Below are 16848 nucleotides of genomic sequence, written 5' to 3' on the forward strand. Positions count from 1 at the left end.
ACGTCTTCCAACATCGAAGCTGTACAGCCTTAAATCATAATTTCTTCAGAGGTCAGACAGTGGATTGGAAAGGGTTAATAGTTGAATAATTACCACTTTTAGGGCTTGAACAACCCCTTTGAAAAAGGTTGTCTGGGTACTTGCATTTTTTTTAAACTACTCAAAATGTTTTAAAAGAAGTGCTAATACTCACCTTGCTGATCCCCACTGCTCTCATTTTAGTGCTTCCAAGTTCCCCAGCTGGCCTCTGTTTCCTGCTCCCTGTCAAAATGGACATGTGACTGCTACAGCCAATTACTGGCTACAATGGTGACCCTCTACGGCCAGTAATCACATGTCCGTGTCAACAGAGACAAGAAAGTACAGAAACTTGCAGGGGAATCGGGAAGCAACAGAATTGGAGTGGAGGGGCAGCAGTAAGGTAGGAGTTATTTTATTAATTTAAAGGAGATGTCCCGAGGCAGCAAGTGGGGTTATACACTTCTGTATGGCCATAATAATGCACTTTGTAATATACATTGTGCATTAATTATGAGCCATACAGAAGTTATAAAAAGTTTTTTACTTACCTGCTCCGTTGCTAGCGTCCTGGTCTCCATGGTGCCGACTAATTTTTGGCCTCCGATGGCCAAATTAGCCGCGCTTGCGCAGTCCGGGTCTTCTGCTGTTCTCTATGGGGCTCCGTGTAGCTCCGTGTAGCTCCGCCCCGTCACGTGCCGATTCCAGCCAATCAGGAGGCTAGAATCGGCAGTGGACCGCACAGAAGAGCTGCGGTCCACGGAGGAAGAGGCCATCTTCAGCGGTGAGTAGAGAAGTCACCGGACCGCCGGGATTCAGGTAAGCGCTGTGCGGGTGGTTTTTTTAACCCCTGCATCGGGGTTGTCTCGCGCCGAACGGGGGGGGGGTTTAAAAAAAAAAAAACCCGTTTCGGCGCGGGACATCTCCTTTAAGGCAATTCTGTGCAGTTTTCTATAAAAGAAAAAATCAAGCGGCCAGAACAGTCAAAGATCAGATATTCTACTAGTTTAACAGGTGTAGGAAAAAAAATCATAAACATGATTTCCAGAAATAGTGCAAGATAAATGTACATGGAATATTACAGCCCGCATAGATGAGACTTAAGAATTAAAAAAAATAGAAAACTATATGGGGTTTTTATAATGGAATGCAACATTCCACATGTTTAGCTAAATAATGACAGAAAACTACAGAAAACTAAACTGCATGCCAAAACAAAATGCTTACAGTTACATCCTGAAAATGAAGTCTCATTGAAGAGCTTGAGGGCTGAGGTCTACTGGTGATCTCTAAAATAGTCCTTAATAAAATATCCAACAAGCTGTTCACAATCACATCGATTTCCTTCATGGCTGACTTCTCCTAAGAAGAAAAAAAAACAAATACGGTATATAAAACATTATTATGTATAAAGCTATGAAAGCTAGCTAAGAAACAAAACTATCTAAATATAAATTAGCATTTGATTCAGTAGTAACAAGTGCCCATTAAGGAAAGAGCCAGTTAATGAAATGGCTTTAATTTTCCCACCAAACGTACGTATATTTTCATTAGATGTAATCAGCACAGAAGTTAGTAAAAAATATGACATGACTCTACAGAGGATGTTGCCAAGAATGGCGCTGTACAAACGAGGAGGGTGTTATGCTCTGCAAGATGTAAAAAAACTCCCTGAGATCTTTATGTACTAGCAGGTACGCCAAGATATTCCTGTCCTCCTTCAGGAGGATCATGATGCACCTTATGGTTGCTTTTAGGTAGGCAGTTTATGCCAGCATCTCTGTGAGTATAACAACTTTTAAAGGTTTTTGCTTGTGAAAAACATTTTTGCATTTTGTAGAGGATTGTTTACCTGAATGGTGGAGTGAAAAGAGAGCTAAATAAAAACACTAAAACCTAGACAAGCTACAACATTAGCCGGAATATTTTGGGAAAACCCTATAACCCTATGAAGGTTCTAGTTCTGTAGTAAACACAAGCTAAGTGCAGGATTTTATATTAACACTATTGTTGTGGGACTTAACCCTTTCCAATCCAATTTGTATCCTGGTTTTCCTAGGGTGCTTACTCTTTTTCTGCCACTATACAACAGCGCTATATGCTGGCTAAAGCCAGTACTGCATGAGGTGACACGTCGGATAGGCTCCGACAGCAGAGAGGCTGGCAATATACAGTAAGAGAACCCCGACGGACGTCTTCCAACATCGGAGCCATACAGCCTTAAATCCTAATGTCTTCAGAGGTCAGACAGTGGATTGGAAAGGGTTAACCTTCTACCTCCTGAGATACTGCAGCTCCTTGTCAAAGTGTTTCAAGACACTCTGACTGATGCTGTGATTTTCCTCTGTTTTTATGTTTTTACAGAATGTCCAAAGAGAGAAACATTAATGATCTACCATTCCAAAAGGAATTTAGTTCACTGAGCAGATGATTTTATTTCAGTTAAAATATGCAAGGCATAAAGGCCCAAAGCCATCAAGACACTTGCATCACTTCTGTAGCATAAAAAAAAGTAGAAAATTTTGGCGCTTGCTATTTTGCACAATACAATGTCACGCTTTCTTTGCTATTACACGACATGGGTCAGTTTAAAAAAAAGCATGACCTTGCAGGGTGGGTGTGGTCTTCCACGGCCCAACATATTTACCATAATTTTCACCAGAAACTGGGGTAAAATCTATTACTGTTGAATGGAGTGATAGCGAGCACACATGATTGTCGTTCTACCCAAACTTCTCTGGAATACGGGTTGTGGCCCCCTGTTCTAGTGATCAGATTAGTTTCATCCTAGTTCAGTTATAATTATTCTTTCATTATAGAAAGCTGTGTCACATTATCTCTGACCGCATGTTCAGCCCTTGCTTCACTGAGTAGACAGGATGTCAGCCTCCACAGCAGCATGTAGAAATATAGGAATACGTTATATCATTTATCAAATCCCTCCTGCAGTTCTCGGTCCCAAAAAACATACAAAAGATTCTCTATATTATTCTTTAATAATAGCTTGTGCAGTAATATATATTACATAAAACTAAATTTGCTGAAGTACCTCTCTATAGAATATTTCAACTGCGAATCGACTGTTTTTAACCCGAGTTTTTTTTTTTTCCCTAGATGCTGCTACTTATACTGCATATCACTGGTAAGTGGCCCTTCTTGAGTCACGGGAAACAGATAGAAACATAGAAGATTGATGGCAGCAAAAGACCACATGGTCCATCTACTCTGACCCCTATATTATTTCCTTTCTCTCTCTCTCTCTCTTAGGATAGATCTATGCTTATCCCAGGCATTCTTCAATTCACTTATTGTTGATTTTTCAATCACATCTGCTGGAAGTTTGTTCTAAGCATTTACTACTTTTTCAGTAAAAAATATTTTCTGACATTGCTTCTGATTTTTCCTTAGAACTAATCTCAGATTGTGCCCCCTTGTTCTATTGTTTAGCTTCCTAATAAAAACACTTCCCTCCTTAACCTTATCAATACCTTTAACATATTTAAAGACTTCCATCATTTCCCCCTCTCCTTTTCTCGAGGCTATACAGATCTAGTAGTTTAAATCTTTCCTGGTAAGTTTTGTCCCCAAGAACATTCACCATTTTTATAGACCATCTTTTGACTCATTTTGATTTATGATTGTCTATTTGTAGGTCTCCAGAGCTAAACACAGAATTACAGATGTATTCTCACCGTAGCTCTATGCATTCTCCCTATTTCTATTGGTTGTACCTCTAGCCATTTAACTGGGCATACTACTTGCTTTCTTTGCTGCCTGACCACACTGTGGAATCATTTTGAGGTTGTCAGAAATAAGAAACCCTAAATTCTTCTCTTCTTAAAGTTGTAGATAACACTGAAGACCCGATAAGATACTCAGTATGGGGATTTCTTCTCCGTAAGTGTATTATTTAACATTTGGAAACATTGAACTGCAGTTTCCATTGTTTCGACCATTTATTCCAAAAAACTATATCTTTCTCAGTGTTTAGTACACCACCAGGAGTATCAACCCTATTGCAAACAGAAAAACCCACCTGTTAAACCTTCCATGTCACTTCCAAACATATTAAAAAGAGTAAGACCCAAGACAGAGTCTTCTCACCACTTGTAACTGGACAATATACAAAACATACTCCATTAACAACAACATTCTGATATCTTTTGACAAATTGAAAATCCACCGGACTATCAAAGGATTGCATCTGATTTTCAATTATTTATCTATAAACTCTTTAAGTGAAAATGTATTAAAGGCTTTACTGAAATCCAGATAGACGATATCCATGGCACCACCTTCATCCACCACTTTTGCATCATAGTCAAAGAATTCAATGAGATTAGATTGACATGATCTGCCCTCACTAAAGCCGCACTCTTTAGTGTCCAACAGGTTGTTCATTTTAAGTGGTCAAATATCTCCTCTTTCAAGAGAGTTTTGTATTACTTCAGCTACTAGGTATATAAAACTGATTGGCCTGTAGTTCCCAGCTTCTTCTCTACTACCCTTCTTAAGATTATCCAGGAACATCACCTGTTAGAATGAACTGGTTAAAGAAATCAATGGTGCAGCAATTACAGATTGGAGTTCTTTAAGAAGTCTAGGGTGGATGCCATCTGGACCTATTGTATTATTCAATTTTAAACATGCAAGTTCACCTACAACATCAGCCTCTAAAATAAGGCTGATGTTGTAGGTGAACTTGCATGTTTAAAATTGATAAGGCCTCTGGAAGTACTAACAGCTAACAACCAGCTTCTGAAAATACTGAACAAAAGTAGTTCTTTAAATGGTTAACGATTGCATCATCTCCATTACTATAGTTATTAACCCTATTTTTAATTTTGTAATTCCAAAGATTTTGTTCTGTCACAAATATACCTGAAAAATGTAATATCCCCCTCCTTAATGGATTTGGCCATTCTTTTCCTCCTTTTGTGCTTTAGCAGCATTAATAATATTTTTGCCTTCTTCTGTCTAATTTTATACAATTCTGTTAGCAGCAATTCCAGTTTCTTTAAACCTCTTATAAGCAGACTTCTTTTCTTTTACTATATTACTAACTCCTTTAGTGAACCACTGTGTTTTTTTTTACTTTTACTAGTTTGTTTGACATGAAGTTTAGTTGCCTTAAAGGTGGCCATTTTTAATAGTGTCCCTGCTGTTTTATTCTACCCTGTTAATTCTTTTTTTTTTCACTCGCCTTGAAGTTAGTCTTACTAAAATCTAATACTTTGGTTGTAGTAAAGAATTGCTCAAAGTCTGTTCTTATATTAAACCAAAAACATTGGTGGTTAACCTCAGGTAGCATATCCTCACTAGTAAATACTAAATCTAGAATGTTATCTCCTCTGGTTGATAACCTAACAAGCTGTTTTAGGGGTGCTTCTTTAAGTGCCTCTATCAAATTCCTGCTCCTTTTTGCAAATGCACTAGGGATACTTCAATCAACATTAGGTAAATGGGCATGTTGAAGTCACTAATTATTACAATATCTCCCTTTATTGCTATTTGAGTAATTTCATCAACCAAGAGGTTATCATAATCCTCAATTTGTCCCAAAGGCTTTAAAGATATTCCCTAACAAAGCTGTTACGAATGACAGCTGCAGTAGAGGATTCAGCTGCCGGCACACCGTAATTGTTTTTCAGGGAAGGGCTTTAAATATAAGCCCTTCCCTGAAAAACAAGGCAAACTAGTGTAAAAAATATAAAAAAACACATACTCACCTTTCTTCAGCTGCCGGGCTTCAGCCGCATCCTCTCTGCTCTGTCTCCGGCTCTGTAATGCAGTTCCTTGAGCAGGCGGGACTTAAAATCCCCGTCTGCTGAAAGAGCTGTTTCTTATTGCCTGAGCACCTCAGCCAATCACAGGCAGCTCTCGCCTGTCCCTTACCTGTGTTTTTTTTTTTACACTAGTTTGCCTTGTTTTTCAGGGAAGGGCTTATATTTAAAGCCCTTCCTTGAAAAACAATTATGGGGTGTCGGCAGCTGGATCCTCTACCGCAGCGGTCATCTGTGACAGCTGCAGTAGGGAATTCTTTATTCCCCGCAGGGATGAAGAATTGCTTCGCTGCATCTGTCACATCTGTGACAGGTCCAGCAGGAAATTCTTTATTCCCCGTGGGGATGAAGTAAACAGCTGCCGCATGTGGCAGATGTTTTCTTCATCCCCGTGGGGGACACAGCAGAGGCAGACTGGTGAGTATATATATATATATATATTTTTTTTTTTTATTTTTTTTTTTACACTAAAATGGTTGTTTTTCAGGGAAGAGCTTATATTTAAAGCATCTCTCTGAAAAACAATTAAGCGGTGCCAACAGACCATTGCTTTCAATGGAGCTGCCGGCAACAGCCGCGGCTTCATTGAAGGCAATGCGCATCTCCATACACGCGTGTTTTGTGTGTACAGGAGTGCGCACATATGTACGCACATGCACATACTCGTGTGAAGCCACCCTAAAGATCTGTCGAACAAAAATTTCTGAATTCCGACTAAGAATTATAAAGCTCAGCTTGTAATCAAAAATGCTCTATATTATGCAAGTTAATTTGTGATTAGTAATTAGAGATGAGGCCTAGCAATAGACCGTGCTATTTATCAAAGCCAAAGTGGGCAAAAACAATAGCTTTACAGTTGAATGCCAGGCACCTGCAGTGCTCTTCTCCTATATATAGATTACTGTGGAAATGGTTTACAGTGTACTCTAGATTACCATTCAGCATGTTGTATGTTAATGTATATAACAAGCGTCTTGCAATTACTTACAGAGCTGTTTTTCTTGCTTAGACAAAACATGTTGCTAAGGATACGTGCGCACATTACAAGATCTCTCTGCTCCTGCAGATGCATGTGGAGGTGGTGGAGGACGACAGGGAGGAGAATAAACCGGGACTCTAAATGACAATACATTATATATTATTATACAGGTCAATTCAAGCACTTAAGAGTTTACTCAAATCAAAGACTATATTGTGATGAGCTTTCAAGGACAGTCCTTAAAGGGGTTGTCCCGCGCCGAAACGGGTTTTTTTTTTTTCAACACCCCCCCCCCCCCCGTTCGGCGCTAGACAACCCCGATGCAGGGACTGAAAAAAAGAACAGCACAGCGCTTACCTGAATCCCGGCGCTCCGGTGACTTCTATACTTACCGGTGAAGATGGCCGCCGGGATCCTCTACCTCCGTGGACCGCAGCTCTTCTGTGCGGTCCATTGCCGATTCCAGCCTCCTGATTGGCTGGAATCGGCACGTGACGGGGCGGAGCTACACGGAGCTACACGGAGCCCCATAGAGAACAGGAGAAGACCTGGACTGCGCAAGCGTGTCTAATTTGGCCATTAGGCCATTTTAGACGGCGAAAATTAGACGGCAACCATGGAGACGAGGACGCCAGCAGCGGAGCAGGTAAGTGAAAAACTTTTTATAACTTCTGTATGGCTCATAATTAATGCACAATGTACATTACAAAGTGCATTATTATGGCCATACAGAAGTGTATAGACCCACTTGCTGCCGCGGGACAACCCCTTTAAATCAGTGACCCCTTTAAAAAAAAAAATGTTGAAAAATAATCTGACACAAACAGAGCTATACCTGCCATATTGACCTATATCTGCAACTGTTGTAGCTCTGTAAGCAGAATACCTTAAAGGGGTTGTACCATGATATGAAGGTATTCCTTATCCGCAAGCTCATACTCAGCAATTTCTGGCACTGTTGCTGAAATGAATGGAGCAGCTGCACACTCCAGTCCAGTCATGCAGGGACCATCAGGAGCCTTGTTCTCAGGATCAGTGGGGGTCCCTTCAGTCAGACCTTCACCTGTAATAACCTTATTCTGTGGCTAGTGAGTAATTTTGTATTTTGGTACAACCCCTTTAAGGATCAAATAGTAGATCGGACTTATAGCTATATTGCCTTCATATTGCTGGGTAGTAAAATGGAACTGGTCACTAGGTATGAGCACCATAATTTAGTTTATGGTGCTTATACCTGGTGACACGTTCCCTTAAAGTTCCTTTTAAAATGGGCTGATGGTTGTGCATAAACGTTCATTTTCCTGATGATCGGGCCACATGAAGCTGCACCGGATCACATCTTTTGTGCTGCCAAAAATTAAATGTTGTGGGCAGCACATCTCTTCGTGTAAGCAGGGGTTATGTGGCCAACAATCATACTGTATTGGGGATGAAGGCCATCAATGAAGGCTGATCTCTTCGATTGACTCTTATTGACCTGTGTAAAAGGTCCCTGAATAAGAGCAGTCTACTGTATATTGTTTTATTTAGTTAAGAGATTCTAAGATTTCTTCCCATTTTAGTAACTGGGTGCCTGTTGCGATAAGGATTACTGAATGGAAGCTTAATTTCAAGGCAAAATTAGATTTGCAACACACCTCAGTGCCTTCACAAAAGTATCTTGGCAAACAATGATTTCACTTAATTGAAAAGTAACACTACTGTGGGGTTGAGTACAAAAAGCCATTAAAAGTCTATAGACCGAAATCTTCCTGGTGAGTGAGGAAACAATGAAAATTCATAAAAGGAACAGAATCTACAACATAAATTAATATAAAGTTCATAATCTGAAAATATCTTTAGTGTGATTTATCAGCAATCTAAATATTTATCAAATACTAAATCATCATGTAAAATATCAATTATGAAGGGTATCGTATTTGTAGATTAAGATCCAAGAATGTATTGTAGATCCAAATATAAAAATGTATGTTCACATTAACAAATGGCAACTAGATCGAAATTCCTGTTCCAAATTCCTAACGCATTTCAAACCCGTGCGGTACTTACTCATGGCTCGAACAAGTAAGAAATGAATATCTGAATAAAAAGCAAGGAGGAATGACAGGAAAATGTAATTAGCATGACCAAAGTGCATCTGAATATACTAATAGATATGCTAGATACTAATTATAAAGGGTACAAAAATTACTAACATAAATAATGATATGAATAAAAATAAGCAAATCACTTTTGAAATTCAATCTCTTTGGTGTTCTTGTGTCACAATGTAAGATCCAGAAGCCCCAACGGAAATACAATTTATGTTACCAATCCCTTCCCCTTTGTGGTTTATTCACTTTCTCTATCAGAAAAGGAGACTATATCTTTATTATGGTTATCAATGAAATGGCGTGCAGCCTCCGAACAGTTGCACATGTTATGAGAAATATATGACAAATGCGCTCTCGTTTTTAAGCTACAAGTTGTACATCCTATGTTTCGTAAATACTATCCAAACTATTCTTGATATTAAACAAATTCATGAGACTCTTCACTGTTAGGCCTTTGTCAGACGAGCATTTTTTTTGCGCATAAATAGGCGTGCAAAAAAAAAAACGCTGCTCGCATCTGTTAAAATCACGTGACCAGGCAATTTTTTTTCATGCACATAAGACCCAAGCTTCATGCGCATGAAATTCATCCATTCACTGGAACAGCTGCGCTTGGAGAAGGAGCTGCGCATGAGGAAAGAGTGAAGAAGCCCCGCAGGGCTTTGGGATTTCCCCACAGCAGGGAGAGAGAGTGGAGCTATGGGGGATTTCCCCCATAGCTCAGCTTTCTCTCCCTGCTATGGGGAAATCCACAGTCCCGTTCTCTCTCTCCCTGCTATGGGATATCCCCATAGTACAAAGAGAGTGGGCGAGGCTATATGGATTCTCACAGAGACTCCACATTGCAAGGCATATAGTGGGCGGGGCTAGAGGGGCAGGGCTAGAGGTGAATTCCTCTAGCCCCACCGCCTCCTCCCCCACTCTTCGGGTAAGACCTGTGGGAAAGCCCTGTAACCCCGCCCCCCTCTCTTTCCCCACTATAGGGAAATCCCTTGAGGAGAGAGGGGAGGGGAATTTCCCAGCAGGAGGAATACCCCACTGCTTACATCAGGGTATTTAAAAGGTGCTACCCAGAAGCACATTTTAAATGTCCCGTTGTAAATTCCTGTTAGTCCCCGCGGGGATTAACGGAACCCTTTGGGAGTTCCCTCATCCCCGTGAGGACTAACAGGAGTTTACAGCAGGACATTTAAAATGTGCTTCTGGGCAGCAGGTTTTAAATGCCCTGCTGTAAGCTGCAGGGAATCTATTCCGAGCGCAGGAGTTTCCATTAACTTCTGCAAATGGAAATTCCTGCACAGCGCGCACCACAGATAGCCAATGTTCCATCCTTGCTAGGTGTGTGCCGTTTTGCGCTACTACATTCTCTCATGTGAGCGCTTCTATAGGAACCCGTTGGTTCTTTTAGAAGTGCTTTTTTTGCGCACCCAAAAACATTGCTCGTCTGACCAAGCCCTCAAGAGACATTTTTATAATGGGAATATTGATAATATTCTCCTAATAATTTTAACCAGTGCAGTAATCAGATGAATGCAACTGAACCTGTTACTTTGCCTTTTCATGACCAAATGGCTTGATGTAGTTTGATAAGTCTACATGTAGAATCCAATTTGAGTTCTTTAAATAATGTTTTTACTACCAATATTCAGTGGTACATCCTTAACCCCAACATTTACCTTGTCAATTCCAGAATTCAGTTTATAGACATATTTCAAACTGCCATGAAAATGACCTAATAAAACTTTTCAAACATAATCCCACCACTGCCCTTTCTGTCTGAACATGAATTGGAGTCTGTTTGCCATTTGTGTATGTGAACATACATTTTTATATTTCAACCTACAATAAACTCTACAACTGGGATACCTTTTCTTCATGATTTAGCCTTTCTGCTTGAGCCAGCGTTTTTGCAGGTGTGGACTATTTAAAGTAAAGATTTATTTTGGACATTGGAATGCAGAGAAGTTTATACCCTTTTCTCTAAATCATCATAAAGTTTAAAGTTCAGAAAAAAAAAGAATTTGTAAAGAAAAAAATGGGAAATGTGATAATAATCTATACAGTGAGTACACTCTCCTATCTATAGCAACAAAAATCCTAAACAGAACAGCACAGACAAATCACAAGTCAGGACATATCTATAATACATAAGGCATGTCTCATGGAGCCTGGTGCCATATACCGGTATTTATTTTGCTCAAATCTGGTACTGAATCCTAAAGAGAGAAGTATAAAGAAAAGATTTACATGTCTCTTCTCCGTTGCATTAAATTCTGGTTTTGTCTTGATAAACCATAATCACAAAACTAAGGTGGGAGTCATGGAAACAGCGATGAAGATGCTTGGGCCACACAAAGACTGGGGGCTATTGGGACCTTACAAATGTAATATCAATAAATTTATATAGTATACATATGATAAATACTAATACTCTGCCATATCTGATATGTCATAAAACAAACTGCACAATGATCATGAAAGCCCATTTGAATAAATAAAGCCAACCACTAGGTGGCCATTTGACCCAACAGATGTCCGTCTATCCATTTTATCTCCATGACAGTACCAGATAAAAAGCAAAGTCCAATATAATTCTAGCAACCTGCTCTCATTTGTAACTTTTATCTTTATACGTAAGTGACAGAATATGTATTACTACCCTTACCAGGACTGCTATAGAGCTCACTCTCCACGGTCTTTGCAATGCACTGAAGTTTTATCTCCTGAAGGGAGTCATCCGCATGCATGATTGTTGGCAGACTGCCCAGAGTATCATGCACCAAGTTTGCCACTTCCCGAACATCAAAAAGCTTAAGCAACTCTGAGTATACACCTGGGAACGAATTCAGAAACACAGCCTAGAGAGGTATGGAAACATAAGAATATAGTCAAGGGACAGTCTAATGATTAGGATCTTCTATTTATCACAGTGATAATTACAAGCTATGGAAAGTACTCAGCATTTTCATTCTGCCCTGTAATGAAGGTCGCCTCTAATAATAATTTAAATAAAATTCCCCATTGTGGTGTATTTCTAGCAAATGTAGAGAACTACGGTAGAATAGGCAGCTCTGCAACTTCTGATCCAGTGTGATATACATAGAGCAGAACAGAAGCCATGCAAATAACCTGCTGAATTACTGCGGTTGTTTTACGTGAGCATTCATACTAACATTAACACTGAATTCTAAGCCTGCCATCTATCGTCACAATGCAGAGATGTGCATAATGGAGTTCAATTTTAGACCCCAATATCAAGTTTGAAAAATCCCTCTAAACAGCTTGGTGGCACAGTACCATATATAGCAATGACCTGCAGTCTGTGTACAATAGGTTTATGATTAACAATATTAGGTCTTTTTTGATTTTAGACATAGTCAGTTAAAATATTGTCTGCTGTAATGAAACAACAGACTATAAACTGCCAAAGAGTCAACATCAACTACTACCGTCAAATTGGCTTTTTGTAGTTTTTTACTAAGGAGTATAACTTGTGATTGACTTTCTTCAAGTCTCTGCACAATGTAAATCTTTTGAAAAGCATTTGAAGATATTCGTAATATAGATGATGATTAGAGATGAGCGAACCTACTCGGTTCAGGTGTTTTTAAACTCGAGCACCGCTTTTGCCAAGTATCTCACTACTCAGACAAAAAGATTCGGGGGGCGGCGGGGGGCGGTGTGGTGGAGCGGGGGGTAGCAGTGGGGAACAGGGGGGAGCTCTCTCTCTCTCCGCCCTCCCACCCACTCCCCTCTGCAACCCCCCGCTCACCCCGGCACCCCCCGAATCTTTTCATCCGAGTAGTGAGTTACTCGGAAAAAGCGGTGCTCGAGTTCAAAAACACCCGAACCGAGTACGTTCGCTCATCTCTAATGATGATTATTGCCGGTTTATAAAATGAACAGTAGAGAAAGCGTAGACTTTGGGTTGAATTAGAAGAAAACGAACAACCTGTGACTGAGACAAAGCACTTGTTCCTTTGCTTTCTTTGGATAGGAAAAAACGGATTGACATCATAAGTTCTTGAATACTGCAGCGGAATTCTTCCTCATTCTGTCCACCAGTTGCAAAAGAAAATAGTTTCCGAGACTGAACGATATATTTAAAAATATATTCTTGAGCCTATAATAATATTAAAGAAAAAGAAATAATCATCATTTTAATAATGTTTCCCAAAAATAAGAATACTCAGAATGAGATAGAACCATGCATAAACATCTAGACCCCTGGACGGACTGAATTATTTTATGCAGGATAATTTATACTTCATGTTTTCGAGATTTTAACTTTAGTTTGACTATTACAATAACCAGCAATCTACTACATGCAAGTGACAAGCTCAGATAATGGACTGTATTCAAGACTCAGCTACAGATTCTTCATGGTCTTGACTACTGCAGTTATTAAAGTACAAAAATAGGCCGATTGCCAATTATCACCAGATCAAAGTGAAGCAGCATAAATCAGTAAAGAAAAGATCAACCTGTATGTAAATGAGTACAAAAGTACATCTGATTCTCTCTTTCATTACCTTTAACACCTCCTGGATATGCTCCTGCCGTTCAGCTTCAATTATTCGGTCCACATACCATTTCAGCACTTTTATGAGGTCTCTGAAAAGTCACAAGTCAACTTGGAAATTAGTTTCATAAGCTGAAAATATGTTAAATAAGTAAATAATACTACTTTTTAGAATTGAGATACAGAACGTTTTTTTCCTACATTGCTTAAATGGGCTGCAACAGAGTTTTTACACAACATTAGAGATGAGCGAGCGTACGCGCTAAGGCAAATTATTCGAGCGAGTATTGCCATTTTCGAGTACATGCCCGCTCGTGCCAAAGTATTCGGGGGCCGGTGGGGGGCGGCGGGGGAGAGTGGGGAGGAACGGTGGGAAGATCTCTCTCTCTCTTCCTCCCGCTCCCCCATGCTCACTCCCACAACTCACCGCTCACCCCCACCGACCCCCGAATCTTTTGGCACAAGTAGGCATGTACTCGAGAATGATAATCTTCGCTTGAGTAATTTGCCTTAGAGAGTACGCTCGCTCATCTCTACACAACATATACTACAAATAAGCTTAGAGCGAATTTACTGTTCAGTTAAACACTTCACACAAAACTGATAGTGTTTCTTACAAATGCAGGGCCAGAGGTAGTGGTACGCTACAATGTCACGTAGAGTCTCTTACTTTTATTTATATCCCCGTCATGCACTGCTCCTTAAAAGGCCGGCACTAGGCAAAATACTCCTTATTTACCAAAAGCACATTGTAAGACAACAGAAAAAAAGCAGGGACAGCTAATTCTCTTTGCAGTTTTGCATTTTGCACTTTATGACAGTTTTTGGAGATAAGTGACTCTCATGATCATGGATTGCATAGCTGTAGAAAACTAATCATATGTTAAGCTGCTTTCGTTTCACATGAATTTACGTTTCTCGTGTCTCTGACTTGTTTTTAATTGCTTTGAGGCTGCCTGCACACGGGCGGGTTGGATTCCGCATGCGGTATACGGCACTGGCAGCAGCGGAATCCACGTGTAGTCGCTTTTCTTTTTCTTCGTCTGCACTGTGGATGCTCTGCATGGCGAGCCGTCGGACATGCGCAGTACAGATTTCATTTTTAAACTCCTGCTTTTCCTTCTTCATCGCTAGGAATGTCAATTGCAGAAAAGCTGCGGATTGATTTAAATGGAAGCCGTCCGTGTGGAATCCTTTAAAAAATGGAGCATGCTGCAATTTTTCCTCTGTGAGCAGAAACCACAATCGGTTACTGCTCGTTTGCAGGAAGAATCACTTTTCAATAGCATGCAGTAGAAGGTATCTGCTGCGAAATCCGAAGGCACACGCGCGCTCCGGATTCCGCAATACAAATCGTCTCGTGTGCACATTTATCAAAACAGTCTAGCAGCATAATTGGCCTTAGCAATCAGAGTTTGACCTTTAGATCTAAAATTGCACTAGAAAAGTGAAATTTGGACTACGTGGTTTCTACAGACAGTTTTTCTATTACAGAAGTTTGGTAAAACTCATTGATTAATCAAATGATCCTATGAATGTCATCTATATGATATTTTACAAATCTTAGGGCCCACGAACGGATTTTCACCGTAGTTCTGTGGCGGAATTCCGCTGCTATTAGGTTCTATTGAATCTAATAGCTCAATGCTCACATGCGTGATACTGCCGTAGGAAAAAAAAAATCGCAGCATGTTCTAATTCACTGCGTTTTTCCACCGCGGGAGGTCTCCATTAATATAGTATTAATGGAAACCTCTGGATTACCGCGGCGGAATTACGCGATTGCTCGCGTGGCACTCGCATTTTAAAACGCGGTACTCCCACAGTGGAAATCCGGAGGCGCATCTGGCTCTGTCTGTGGGCATGAGGCCTTAACGCTTACATTTAACACTTTACATTGAAAAACAAAAGGTATTTACTGCCCCCCCTGCTATGAGAAGCATCTAATGCATGCATGATATAGAATAAATTCTGACAACCATATTGTACCTGTAGGCAAGAGCACCAGAAAAATGTCCTTCTATGTAAGTGTCCATTACTGGTTTAAAGTGCTGGAATTTACTGTCTTGTAGTAAATTTATTATATGAACCTGAAAACATAAAACATCAATAGAATAAATGTAAGCTAATGAGAAAACAGTTTAAACTGCTTTTAGAACTTGTGAATAGTGTTTAAGACACTTACCAAGCAATCAAACACTTTTGAGCTGTATTTCTGAGAACTTTCATTTAAAATGCCAAATAATGTATCCAGTGTGTCCTGCAGAAACTGTGGTGGGGAAATAGAGGTTAAACAATATGCTACAGTAAGGTAATATTGTGGACGTACGCTAGGAAACTTACTTTCACAATTTCAGAACCGTCAATCTCCTTTAACTTCGACAAGGAGCCAGGGATTTTATCAGGGTGCATCCTCCATTTAAGTAGATCCAGCATGTCCCCTAAGAAGTAGTAAAGAATGTTATAAATTAAATATGTACATTATAATAACAATAGACTTTCATAAATAGGCAAGTAATGTGCTTAGAAAAATGGCAGGGAGAAAGGAAAAGGCTGATTAAGGTCTCATGTCCACGGGCAAAAGAAAAATTAAAATCCGCAGCGGATTTTAACTCTTCTCCTGCACACGGATCCGCATCCCATAGGGATGCATTGACCACCCGCGGGTAGATAAATACACGCGGATGGTCAATAAAAGTGATTTTTTTAAAAATGGAGCATGAAAAAATCTGGACCATGCTCCATTTTCGTGCGGGTCTCCCACGGAGACAAAAATCGGAATTTACTCACCCGCTCCGGTTCTTCCCTTCACCGCGGCTCCATTTTCTCCCCGTCGCGGCCAGCGCATGCGCGGGGCACGTCACCAACGTGCCCTGCGCATCCGCCGGGCCGAAGAAAGAAGATCCGGCCGCGACGCAGAGAAGATGACGCCGCGACGAAGGGAATATCCGGAGCGGGCGAGAGGTGAGTTTATTCTTATTTTTATGACTCATGTCCGCGGGGCAGGAGGGACCCGCTATGGATTCTCCATGGAGAATCCGGAGCGGGCCTGATTTTCCCCGTGGACATGAGGCCTAAAAGAAAAATGGTGAAATGGGTAAAATAGACGTTAGACAACAGAATTTTCTGCCAAACTGGTTTCACTTTTGACTCAGCAACTGATGAAAAACTGTACATTGAGAGAAACTGACATATATTTAGCTTTTTGGAATGGAAGTGCTTTTAAGTTGCCTGAACCATCAATAAGTGACTTGTCCAGAATAGGGACAGCCTATGGGTGCTATGTACATCCTGCACATTACACAGTGAGGAAGGGAGCATGTATAGACCAGAGTGCTGCTTCAACGCTTGCATGCAACACTCCACTCAGTGCGCATCGTAGGAAGTGAGCAATGGCATTTCAAAAATATGTTAACGCTTTCCAATCCACTGTCTGACCTCTGAAGACATTAT

General features: G+C 40.4%; 1 protein-coding gene across 1 annotated transcript in view; it reads right to left on the reverse strand.

The window, feature by feature from the left end:
- The window catches only part of DOCK4 (dedicator of cytokinesis 4), a 300819-nt gene that overhangs the window by 122393 nt on the left and 161578 nt on the right, over window positions 1-16848 (reverse strand). Inside the window, exons 18-25 of the mRNA XM_066591773.1 lie at window positions 15739-15836; window positions 15581-15664; window positions 15385-15485; window positions 13406-13487; window positions 12826-12996; window positions 11539-11731; window positions 6790-6917; window positions 1246-1380 (exon numbers count right to left, since the gene is read on the reverse strand). Coding sequence (XP_066447870.1) covers window positions 1246-1380; window positions 6790-6917; window positions 11539-11731; window positions 12826-12996; window positions 13406-13487; window positions 15385-15485; window positions 15581-15664; window positions 15739-15836 — 992 coding nt within the window. The remainder of the gene's footprint in view (window positions 1-1245; window positions 1381-6789; window positions 6918-11538; window positions 11732-12825; window positions 12997-13405; window positions 13488-15384; window positions 15486-15580; window positions 15665-15738; window positions 15837-16848) is intronic.

The sequence above is a fragment of the Eleutherodactylus coqui genome, chromosome 2 (assembly GCF_035609145.1).
Source record: "Eleutherodactylus coqui strain aEleCoq1 chromosome 2, aEleCoq1.hap1, whole genome shotgun sequence".
NCBI lineage: Eukaryota > Metazoa > Chordata > Amphibia > Anura > Eleutherodactylidae > Eleutherodactylus > Eleutherodactylus coqui.